The sequence below is a fragment of the Myotis myotis genome, unplaced genomic scaffold (assembly GCF_014108235.1).
Source record: "Myotis myotis isolate mMyoMyo1 unplaced genomic scaffold, mMyoMyo1.p scaffold_m19_p_1, whole genome shotgun sequence".
Taxonomy (NCBI): domain Eukaryota; kingdom Metazoa; phylum Chordata; class Mammalia; order Chiroptera; family Vespertilionidae; genus Myotis; species Myotis myotis.
Genome location: NW_023416313.1, coordinates 171,955,642 through 171,968,171, shown reverse-complemented (window position 1 = coordinate 171,968,171; position 12,530 = coordinate 171,955,642). Strand labels below are relative to the sequence as shown.

The following is a 12,530-nucleotide window of genomic DNA, read 5'->3' as shown; positions in this document are numbered from 1 at the left end:
CTGCTCCAACCTTGAGGCTAATTATTTCCTTCCAGTTACTGTTCGGTTTTATTGCTACTAAGAGCTGTTTGATTTTATTGCTACTAAAGTGGGTGTCTGTCGAGTTTTAAGTCCACTGCTGGCTTTCTGAATGCCTTTGGCTGGTAGCTTGACTTCTCCATGCTTCTGTTTTACAATCGAAGTACTGATAATATTTGATTCCTCATCTAACTCCTGGAAGAGTTGGTCAGATTTGAGTAATAGACCACTACAAACCTCTCGAGGAAGAAAGACCTAAAAAGGCAACTTACTGGGTGGGGTGTTAACGATGTTACCATTTACCACTTCCTACCATCAATGTTATGCCCTGAGGTGAATTAACATTGTCTTTTTCAATAGCTGTTCGTGATCGCATGGTTCCTCCTCCACCACCACCCCACCATCTCTATGCAAAGGCTAACACCTCATCTTCCATCTTCCTGCACTGGAGGAGGCCTGCATTCACCACGGCACAAATAATTAACTACACCATTCGCTGTAACCCTGTTGGCCTGCAGAATGCTTCTTTGGTTCTATACCTTCAAACGTATGTAGCTTCTGTTAATGGTTGTTTTCTTTGCTCCCGTCCTCATTCATACTTCCTGCCATCTTGGGCTAGCTTGAGCTTCAGCTGTGAGCATTTGTCTCGGGACTTATCTGACTTATTAAAATGCCTGAGGATTGTGCACCTTTACCATATTCAGTTCTGAAACTGCATTTTTTTACATTTACTCTCTGGAAATGATTTTTGTTTGTTTGTTTCCCCAGTCTCATGCAAAAAGATTAGGCAAGAAGCTATTTTTCCTTTACTTTCATAAGGCGAAAGAAAAGCATGTTGAAAAGAAAAACAAAAGATCATCTTCATGTTGGCATCAAAAAATAAAGCTAGTTATTCTGTTTTCTAGGTTATAGATAAAAAGATGCCTATCACTATAACTTTAAAGTATACTTTGACTTCCAACATTTCAGAGGAAATCCCTTTGTATTAGGATACTTGTAGGCAACTTGTATGGCAATTTATAGGCTTATTTTTATAGGATAATACCAAATGTGGTATATAATAGTTAAATCAAATTGCTCTTTGAGTGTAAAAAAAATGTTAGTATGCTCTCCCTACCTGTATTGATTGGCAGCACTGGCAGTCTTTGAGAAACAGTGTGCTAACGGCATTAACTTCATTGCTCATTATCATAGATCAGAAACTCACATGTTGGTTCAAGGTCTAGAGCCAAACACCAAATATGAATTTGCTGTCCGATTGCATGTGGATCAGCTTTCCAGTCCCTGGAGCCCTGTCGTCTACCATTCTACACTCCCAGAAGGTAAAGAAGGAAGCTCCCTTGTGGGTTTATCTAAATGTGCAAAAAAATGTGTGAAAAATATGTTTGTCACTTTGAAGAGGATGCTCCCCTGGTTGTTACCTACCAATTGATATGGATGTATTTGTTTTGTTTTTTAACCTTTATTAAATTTAATTTTCCCCTCTCAGCATATGTATTCCACAAGTGAATGGGCTTGAATCAAGTGTGCTGTTCAAGGCTGCACTGAAATAATTTTAAATGTGAATAAGTGAATAATGTATGTGTTAGGAGCCCACTATATCAATATGTACGTAGCTCGATACTGTGCTCAGTGCATAGATATGATAACCTGATTGAGCAACAATTCTATAGCTTACCTGTCATTCTAGCTAAGATGTTTTATGTCTCCAAAACCTGCATTCCTTTTCTCTAGATTGAGGTTGAAGGACTAGATGATCTGTGAGGGCCCCTATTTTAATTATGCCAAAAGAAAGCAAAGGGCATTTATTTCAGTGAGCAAGGGTTTCTTTGCTATGGTCTTGACAATATTTTATATGCTATATAATGCCAAAAACCAGCTCTTCACACTTTTAGCTTATATTAAAAATGGGGTCAATTAAAATCCTAAGACTTCACTACTTTTTACAGATATAAATCATTAGTGTAAAGCCTTCCCTTTAGACTCATTGATGCACAATGTTTTGGGGGATAACTGAATGTTTCTAGTCTCAGAAGTATTTTCTTCAGTGGCTTCCTAGACCATTTGAATATATATCCTATACATTTAAATAAGAAATGTAGTTTAGATTCAGTCCTTGATGGAGTAAGACAATATCTAATGAGCAAGTGCTGCTGGTGGGACTATAAATATGTCAAGGGTGACAAAACATGTCAACAGCCCTAAACACGCTTACAACCTCTGACTTAGTAATTCCCCACCCAGCAACCTACTATCTTCTTTATATTTTTTAAATGTTTTGAACATTATAAAATAAAATTAGCTTTCAGAGGAAGACGAAAAATAGCATTGTACTAGTATCACTAATAATCGGTAAGAGCTGTGGTTTTCAGATGTTTTTTTTTTATAGTAGTTTCTAGTTTTTCAAACTTTTCCCTATGCCTGTCATTCTAGTAGCCAGGTGTGTGTGTGTGTGTGTGTGTGTGTGTGTGTGTGTGTGTGTGTGTGAGACCATTTCATCCTAGTAACACCAGATTTTCTGCACGTGTGCACAGCACCAGCAGGCCCGCCAGTTGGAGTAAAAGTGACCCTGATAGAGGATGACACTGCTCTGGTTTCTTGGAAACCCCCCGACGGCCCAGAGACGGTTGTGACACGCTATACTATCTTATATGCATCGAGGAAGGCCTGGATTGCGGGAGAGTGGCAGGTCCTGCACCGAGAAGGTAACTGTGAACGTAAATTGTACCAAAGAGAATGAAAAGCAAGGTTATTAATGATAAGGAAACAAGAGAAAGAGGGATCTAGAGTTTGTTTTGAATTTACGTTTATGGAGCAACAAATGATTAAGGATTTTGGTTTTACTCAGGGCATTGGGAAACCATCAGCATATTTGAAGCATGAGCATGTGATTCGCATCTCGGAGATCACTCTATTGTGAATAGAAGAGGTTAGGTTGAAGAGCAGGAGGCAATAATTAATACAAGAGACTAGGAAGCAATTGTAATGGTCCAGGAAAGAGATTATAAGTCTGGATCAGGGTGGGTAAGGCTTGGGAAAGGAGAGAATGGTTGAAAAACATGAAGGAGGTAAAATCAGCAGGACTTGGTAGCTTAAGGAGGAAGGGAGAGGGGCAAGAGAGGGAATACTGATATAGGTAATTACTAGATTTCTAGTAGTGGTGTATCTTGCACTGAAGTAGCAAACACTGAAAGAGGACCTGGTTTAAGGGTGAAGACTTTTGTACAGCTACTAAAATGGTCCACTTGCAAATAAATGAACCCATATGGATATTAGGGTCCACCGGCAAAAGCTGGTTAGGGCTTACAACGAACACTGGATTTAATGTTTTTCTTTTTATTTCTTTATTTCTTAATTGTAACATGTTTTTGTTTATTTCAGAGAGGAAGGGAGAGGGAGAGAGAGATAGAAACATCAATGATGAGAGAGACTCATAGATTGGCTGCCTCCTGCACGCCCCACACTGGGGATCGAGCCCGAAACCTGGCATGTGCTCTGACCGGGAATTGAGCCGTGACCTCCTGGTTCGTGCATGGGTCAGTGATCAACCATTGAGCAACACCAGCTGGGCTGAATTTAAGTTTTTTAACATCAATTATTTTTAGCTGAGTAATATTGAATTCTGAAACTCTTAACATTCTTACTGCATGCTTTTATCATTACATTCTTTTAAAACTTCTGAATCTTTCATTTGAACAAGTCCTACATGCCAGTTTTTAGGTGGACTACAGCATAAATAGTAAAACTTCATTATTTTGACATTTTCTTAATTCAGATGTGCATGCTGAGAAAAGAACAGCTTGCCAAGCAGTGAAAAGCTTAAGGATTTCAAGAAGAAACTTCGTTGAACCTCCACATATTCTAAACACTTCATAGCACTAGGCACTTCCGCATACATTTTACCTGTTAAGGGAATATTTACCCAATTAAGAGAATAAATTTCAAAGACAACTATGTGGATGTAATAAACTCTATGCAATTGTAAAATAAACAAATGATAAATTTAGCTGCAGTTTTGATAGTTGTATAATCATATTTTTCATTGAGCAGAAGCCCCACTAAGGAATGATTTCCTAGTCACTGAAGAGATGTGAAAGTAACACGTACTTGCTAGCAATACAGCTTTATATTTGTATCAGTTATTATCTGTTGCTACCTAACAAACCACTCTAAAACTTAGCCCCTTTACCTCCTCCCAGTTCTGTGAGTCAGCAGTTTGGACTGGGATCAGCTGGGCGGTTCTGTTGGTCTCTCCTCGGGTCACTCCTGAGGCTGTAAATCATCTCCAGTTTCAGTGTGGGCAGCTTAAAAGCAGCAAGAGCGAGTTCTAACACCAGGACAAGAGGGAGGAAGCCCATGTACAAAGCTTTGCACGCCTCTGCTTGCATCCCACTTGCTCATGTGCCCTGGGAAATCACGTAGGCAAGCCCAGAGTTAGTGAGGCAGAGCACTGCCCACAGGTGTGGATAGGTGGACGTATAATTGATTGGTGGGCTGTGACTCTTACAGTCTACCATAAATTCTTAAAATGTATAATTCACATTTACTTTATTATTTCCAAAAAGACTTACCAATACAACATTTAGCCAAATGACTAATCTGATTTAATAAGATATTTTATAAGTATTAGTAAAGAATTTGAATCACATGAGCACATACTTCTTTTAGCCCTTCATTTGTACCTGCCTAAAAAGAAACAACATTTTATTTTGGTAAAGGTGAAGGAAAAGATTGGGGGGGGGGGCAAAGAAGGAGAATATCAATATCTCTTTCCTATATGACTATTCATCTTCTATACATATTGTGTTTATGTATATTCACACATATAACTAACCACATATTTATTGCCAGGTGGAATAAGATTTTTTTTCATCAGTTAAAATATTTTTTAAATGTTCCTGATGACCATATGAAATTTGTGACTAAAATTGTACATGCTACAATGGTTGAACAGAAATGTGATGTGAAAGGATGCTTGTGTGTAATTTAAAAGATCAGAAATTAAAGCCTTTACACAGAACACACTAATTATTTTTAAATCTCTAAAAGGTGCCGTAGGAAATCATGCTCTACTACCACAGTTCCTGAACCCTGTTTCTCATAGCATGAGTTTCCCGAAATGGTAAAGGTACCCCTCTAAATAAATTTGAGAACCACCATATCTTATTAATTCCATATACTATTGGAGATTCACATTGGGAATTAAAGTTCTTTCCTAAAGGAATCCATTTCACTCAACATTGGCCAAATAAAATGGACTACTAATAGTAGGAACATCATTGATTGATCAAATGAATTCTTATTGAATGATTACTATGTGACAGGCTCTTTTCTAGGCATTGGTAATACCACAATGAACAAAACAATGTTTCTTCCCCAATGGAGTGTACATCTCAGGAAACACACAAGCAAATATAAAAATATTCAGGTAGTGCCATAAATGCTATAAAGAAAACTCCAATAAGGGGAAACGACAAAGTGATGGAGGTAGTAAGGTAAGTTCTTTTGGAAGAAATGACATCTGTAGATATCTGGGAGACGTGCAAAGGCCCTGAGACAGGTGGAAGGGGAGCATGAGCATACACACACCCACTCAGCTCATCTGCTTATAAAATTTAAATTAAATGAAAAGACGTTTAATTTCAGGCATGATTAGTTTCTGGCAAGCACTTTTACAAATTAAATGTAAAGTATTATGTGATAAGATGGAAGCTCAGTCTACTTATATGTCTATTTGTGAAGAAATTTAAATACTTTTCCTTCTAGCTAATTGCAACCTGTCACAATACATCTCTGTGTTTTAATTCACCTGCCTAGGAACTTGTAAGAGTGGAAAGGCTCTTCCTGATGCTAAATGTGGGTCCGTTTGTTTATTTAACAGTTGTGTGCTCAAGTAACTCACACTCTCTTCAGGCCAAGTTGAAACCATAGAATATAAAAACAAGCTGTTTTTGGCTGCTCACATTGCCACTCGGTTCAGCTGCCTCACACCATGTGATCTGCAGAGGTGGCCTCTGAATCATGTCCTCAGCGAAGATCACCCCGCATCTCACTTGCATAATGAAATAGACTCTTTCAAGTGCCTTAGAGTAGCCAGCTCTGGCCTGGAGGTGACTGCCACAAGCTATTGTAAGCTCTTTGAAGCCATTGTAAGGATGCTCTGAGTCAGGAAAAAATGAGATGAAGTCACAGTAAGAAAGTAAGGCTCGCTTGTGAATATCCACAAATGCAGATGGAACAACTTGCTGGTTGAATTTCTATTACACCTGCTTTCTTAACATTAGGATTAATTTCTAGGGTGAGAGTCCCTTTTGTAAGAAAAATACTTCAGTGAAGTGACAAGAACAGAAAGACACCTCAAGAAATACCAGTGCCACCCGGCCAGCGTGGCTCAGTGGTTGAGCATCAACCTATGAACCAAGAGGTCACAGTTCTATTCCTGGTCATATCACATGCCCAGGTTGCGGGCTTGATCTCCAGTGGGAGGCGTGCAAGAGGCAGCTGATTGATGATTCTCACCATTGATGTTTCTATCTCTCCCTCTCCCTTCCTATCTGAAATCAATAAAAAAAGAAAGAAAGAAAGAAAGAAAGAAAGAAAGAAAGAAAGAAAGAAAGAAAGAAAGAAAGAAAGAAAGAAATAGCAGTGCCCATATAGAAACCCTTCTCAGCAGTCATGCCAACAGAGAAAATACGTTCTGATACCAAATGTCATATGTAAATTCAAATGAAGGTTACTTTTAGAGAGAAGTAGATGGTAGGCAGATTGGTGGTAGTAATTTTGATAGTTAATTTGAGGTCTTAGTCTTCAGTACTCCGTGATTCTTACATAATTTTGGCATTTTATTTCCTATTTACATTCAAGAACTCTTAATGATTAGGAAGATGAAAAATATTTTCAGACTTTCAAAACTAATTGTGTTGGCCCTAGCCAGTTTGGCTCAGTGGATAGAGCATCGGCCTGCAGACTGAAGGGTCCCAGGTTCCATTCCGGTCAAGAGCATGTACCTCAGTTGCAGGCTCCTCCCCGTCCCAGGCCCTGGTTGGGGAGCCTGCAGGAGGCAACCAATCAATTTCTCTGTTTTTCCCTCTCTCTTCCACTCTCTCTAAAAATCAATGGAAAAAAATATATCCTTGGGTAAGGATTAAAATTAAATAAATAAATTAAATAACTAAAACACAAACACTTATAAAAAAAACTAATTGTGTTGTTTCTAACTTAAGAGGTAAGGTCAAGTGACCCTCTTTGGTGCATGCCCATCCCAATCTCCTTTTCAAGTGAATTTTCTTTTTCCGAAACTCTAAGGCCATGGTCGGCAAACTGCGGCTCGCAAGCCACATGCGGCTCTTTGGCCCCTTGAGTGTGGCTCTTCCACAAAATACCATGTGCGGGCGCGCACGTACAGTGTGATTGAAACTTCGTGGCCCATGCGCAGAAGTCGGTTTTCGGCCTGGGCGAGTCTGTTTTGAAGAAGTGGCGTTAGAAGAAGTGGGGGGTGTTGGACGCGGCACAGGCGGCCACGGGATACACAGCAGGGAGAGGCGCGTGCGCGATTCATGCAGGAGTTGAGTGAGCCAGGCAGTCAGCAGTCTAATTGTGCAGTGGTTAGTGCTAGTCGCGTCCGCAAATTGCGCGCGGGTGACAAAAGTACCTACTCGAAGCATAAAGTTACCTGCATTTTTCCAACTAGCTGCAAATCCTACCGGTATTTTTGTCATCAATTTAAGAATTGTAATTCTTTTGTGTTGGTGGCTTTATTATTATAAAATAAAACATTTTTTAGGTGCCCTGTTTGAGATGGCTACAAAGAAGAAGCAAAGGAAAACGGAAGACGAAAACCGTGAATTTAAAGTTGAATTTAAAGTTGAATGTACCTACCTATATAGTTTAAGTTTAAAAAATTTGGCTCTCAAAAGAAATTTCAATTGTTGTACTGTTGATATTTGGCTCTGTTGACTAATGAGTTTGCCAACCACTGTCCTAAACCCTTCCTTGTTTCACTGTCCCCAACTTTAATAAAGGTACTCTCAAAAAATAAAAAATTAAAAGAGTAAGGTCAAGATCATCTTTCACAGCAGTTATCATAAGTAGTTTAAACATTTCTAAAAGATGAAAAAGGCTCACATTGGATTTTTAAAAACTAATTACAATTGTTGAATCTGAGTTCTTTATACCATTCTCTCTCTACCTATGTTTGAAACATTCTATAATAAGATGTTATTAATGCCGTTTGTATCCAGACCTATAGAAAGAGTAAAACATTATATATACGTAAAAACATTTTATAAAGTTTACTTAATTTGTCACTGCTGTATTTTTTTAATAGGGGCAATAACCATGGCTTTGTTGGAAAACCTAGTGGCAGGAAATGTGTACATTGTCAAGATATCGGCATCCAATGAGGTGGGGGAAGGACCCTTTTCAAATTCTGTGGAGCTGGCAGTGCTTCCAAAGGAAACTTCTGAGTCAAATCAGAGGCCCAAGCGTTTAGATTCTGCTGATGCCAAAGGTCTGTATACGTCACAATCGCTGATTTTTCTTAAGAGAAGAACGTGCAGATCTGTTTCTCAGCTCCCTGCACTTTATCTCCCGCCTGCAATGGCCATGTCCGGAAGCCTACACGCAGTTTCTCGGCTTGTGGCCAGGGAGGGTCTGAGGCTGTGGAGCACACCGGTGTGGCTCTTCTCTGCACACCTAGAAGCAGAAGACAAACTTACTCAGAATTAGCTGCAGTTTTCAGACCACTATGTCCCAGTTGGTTCTCTTCCCAGCTGTTCCACCACCAGGACAGATGAGCCACACCACCCTGACCTCATGGGAGTAGCTTCCTGGGAGGTTTCGTGGAAATAAACAGCAGTGGTGGTGTGGTGTTCAAGCTCAGAAGAGCAGGGTTTCCATTAAGAATTTTCACCACGAAACACAGCCTTTCCAGAGAGAAAGTTATTTCTCTCAAGAAAAATGATGGGGAAAAATACCTTGAGAAATCTACCCTCTCCTCCTCCCTCTCCTCCTCCCTGGTGAAGTGGGCCTGTGTGTTGGGGAGGGGAGGAGGGGGCGGGGGCAACTTTATATGGCAGAGGGGGGAGTCGAAGAGAGAGAGAGAGAGAGAGAGAGAGACAGAGAGAGAGAGAGAATGAATGAGAAAGAAACACACCCAGGGAAGGAGAGAAAGGAAAAAGGAGAGGGCAGTCAGATTTAAGCCCAGGAAGCAGGTAGTCACAGTAGCTACCCTGTTATCAGGGGAAAGAGTAAGGCTCATATTCACACCTCAGATGCCTCACTGCTCCAAGTGTCACAGCACCAGCAGCATGAGTGTCACCCAGGAGCTTATAAAACACACGCAAAATCGCAGCCCCCACTCCAGAAGTAGTGAGTCAGAATCTGCGTTTTAACATATCCCCTCGGGAAGCATATACACCTTAGAGTTTGAGAAGCAACTGCAGAGCAAATACGTAAATGGAAAGCTAAGCTAATACAGCTATGCTTTTAAGATAATATGACATGAGCACTATCCTTTGGTCCATCAAGGAACAACTGTGCATTATAAATGATAAACTGATGTTCATGTTTGATATAACAATACAATATCTAGAACTCATATTTAGAATCCTCACTATGGGAAGATAACCCAATCTTTCTGAGATCGCTGATAAAAGTATAATATGTGTCTTTTCTTAGACACAGAAGTGTCAAAGGTTTTTATGAGAGGAAGGGAAATTATAGAAAAGCAAATACCTGTCAGAATTATGATAAATGGAATCATGGATTTTTAAAATTGATTCTAAGCAAATGTGTTTCCCCTTCTAGTTTATTCAGGCTATTACCATCTGGACCAGAAATCCATGACTGGCATTGCTGTAGGTGTTGGCATAGCTTTGACCTGCATCCTCATCTGTGTTCTCATCTTGATATACCGAAGTAAAGCCAGGTGTGTTTCCATTGCTAGAGATGTTGAGGTGGTTAAAATAACATTTAAATTACAGTAACCACAAGAAGCAAATTGAAACCAAATGCCTTTTAGAGTAATTGGGATTTTCCACTTTAAAATAAATACATTATTACTTGAGTTCTCTTAGAGCTATAGAGATATATGCACTTTGGAAGATCACTTTCTTGCCATTTGAAAAATGCACTATGTCAATAAAATAGTCCTAATGAATTACCTAGTTTCTTTATATCCTTGGTGGTTGGTTTTTTTAAGTAAAATTTTATTTTATTTTTTTGGTTAATACTCACCTGAGAATATTTTTAATTGATTTTTAGAGAGAGTGGAAGGGAGGGAGGGGGGTGAGAGAGAAAGAAACATCAATGTGCGAGAGACATGCCCTGATCCAGGCTGGGTTTGGGCTTGCAACCCAGGTACATGCCCTTTACCACGAATCAAATCCTGACCCTTTGGTCCGAGGGCCAACACTCTGGCCACAGAGCCAAACCGGCAAGGGCTATATCCTTAATATTTTGAGAAACACAAAGTATATTCTTTAGTTTTAAAAAAATGTTGAGTTCAGTTCAGAGTAGCTTCCCTGTTCTGTTCATTAAACTCTGGGACATCAAAACACAGGCTAAGGGAGATGACTGGATAGAAAGTATTGCTCTATTCCAAGCATGTCAAATTCAAAGGCTAACATGGGACAAATAAATAAGGTTTAAGTTTATACGGGCCACAAAAAAACAAAAGCTTCAATTTTCATAGAAACATAGGTTTATTTCTATAGAGACATGCTGAATACAAAGGGCTGAAATAAATGAGTCATCGTTAACATAAAATAATATAACATTTTAATAAAAATTAATATTTTTTCTTGAACATTAACTTAACAGACACTGAATAACTGCACAGATTAATAAGCATAACGCAAATAAACCTATTTTTCTTGTTCTCCAAAAGCGAAATATTTCCTGTTGCACACACCAAACAAGTCAGTCCAAGACAATGATGTGGCAGTTAGCTGCTAAAATATTCGCTGCTTGTATTAGTGGAGAGAAAGGGTGCGCCTACGCATAAGGCGCGTAAGGGAAATGAATGCAACACGATTATAGTAATCAGTCATTAGCGAACCTTGCAGTTATTAATAATTATGTATAACAGGATATTGTAAAAATTAAGTTATGAAATTTTTATTAAAACTTTTCTTACATACCGTTATATTGGCTGGGCTGCAAAAATATTCATTGTGGGTCGCATGTGGCCCACGGGCTGCGAGTTTGACATGCTTGCCCTATTCATTTACCTCCCAGCCTACAAAAATGCTTGCTCAGACCTAAATATATCAGCAGATTAAAGATGTCCAAAAGGGAAGTGGTTCTGAAGAGACTGAAAACTAATGAGCTTGGATTCGCAGACAAGATTAAACTCATTCAGTTTTTTTTTTTTTTTTTTTTTTTTTTTTTTTTTTTTTTTTTATATTTTTTTTTTTTTTTTTTTTTTTTATTTTTTATTATTTTTTTTTAATTAAATCTTTATTGTTCAGATTATTACATTTGTTGCTCTTTTTTTCCCCCCATAACTCCCCTCCTCCCAGTTCCCGCCCCACCCTCCGCCCTCACTCCCCACCCATTGTCCTCATCCATAGGTGCACGATTTTTTTCCAGTCTCTTCCCGCATCTCCCACACCCCTTTCCCCCCCAGGAATAGTCAGTCCATTCCCTTTCTATGTCCCTGATTCTATTATAATCAACAGTTCATTCTGTTCATCAGATTATTTATTCACTTGATTCTTAGATTCACTTGTTGATAGACGCATATTTGTTGTTCATAATTTGTATCTTTACCTTTTTCTTCCTCTTCCTCTTCTTAAAGGATACCTTTCAGCATTTCATATAATCCTGGTTTGGTGGTGATGAACTCCTTTAGCTTTTCCTTATCTGTGAAGCTCTTTATCTGACCTTCAATTCTGAATGATAGCTTTGCTGGATAAAGTAATCTTGGTTGTAGGTTCTTGGTATTCATCACTTTGAATATTTCTTGCCACTCCCTTCTGGCCTGCAAAGTTTCTGTTGAGAAATCAGCTGACAGTCGTATGGGTATTCCCTTGTAGGTAACTGAGTTTCTTTCTCTTGCTGTTTTTAAGATTCTCTCTTTATCTTTTGCTCTTGGCATTTTAATGATGATGTGTCTTGGTGTGGTCCTCTTTGGATTCCTTTTGTTTGGGGTTCTCCGCGCTTCTTGGACCTGTAAGTCCATTTCTTTCACCAGGTGGGGGAAGTTTTCTGTCATTATTTCTTCAAATAGGTTTTCAATATCTTGGTCTCTCTCATCTTCTGGCACCCCTATAATTCTGATGTTGGTACGCTTGAAGCTGTCCCAGAGGCTCCTTACACTATCCTCGCATTTTTGGATTCTTTTTTCATTTTGCTTTTCCGGTTGGGTGTTTTTTGCTTCCTCGCATTTCAAATCATTGACTTGATTCTTGCGCTCCTCTGGTCTGCTGTCGGGAGTCTGTATAATATTCGTTATTTCAGTCCGTTTATGCTTAATTTCTAGTTGGTTCCCCAATATAAGATCGAGGGTC

At 39.1% G+C, this 12,530-nt stretch overlaps 1 protein-coding gene and 1 pseudogene across 1 annotated transcript in view; both read left to right on the top strand.

Annotated features, from left to right (window-relative positions):
- PRTG (protogenin) overlaps nt 1-12,530 on the top strand; it is a 126,386-nt gene that overhangs the window by 110,481 nt on the left and 3,375 nt on the right. The window contains exons 13-17 of the mRNA XM_036324824.1: nt 379-565; nt 1,213-1,340; nt 2,553-2,723; nt 8,345-8,527; nt 9,826-9,946. Of these exons, the coding sequence (XP_036180717.1) occupies nt 379-565; nt 1,213-1,340; nt 2,553-2,723; nt 8,345-8,527; nt 9,826-9,946 (790 nt within the window). The remainder of the gene's footprint in view (nt 1-378; nt 566-1,212; nt 1,341-2,552; nt 2,724-8,344; nt 8,528-9,825; nt 9,947-12,530) is intronic.
- On the top strand, nt 10,511-10,631 carry LOC118661820 (annotated as a pseudogene).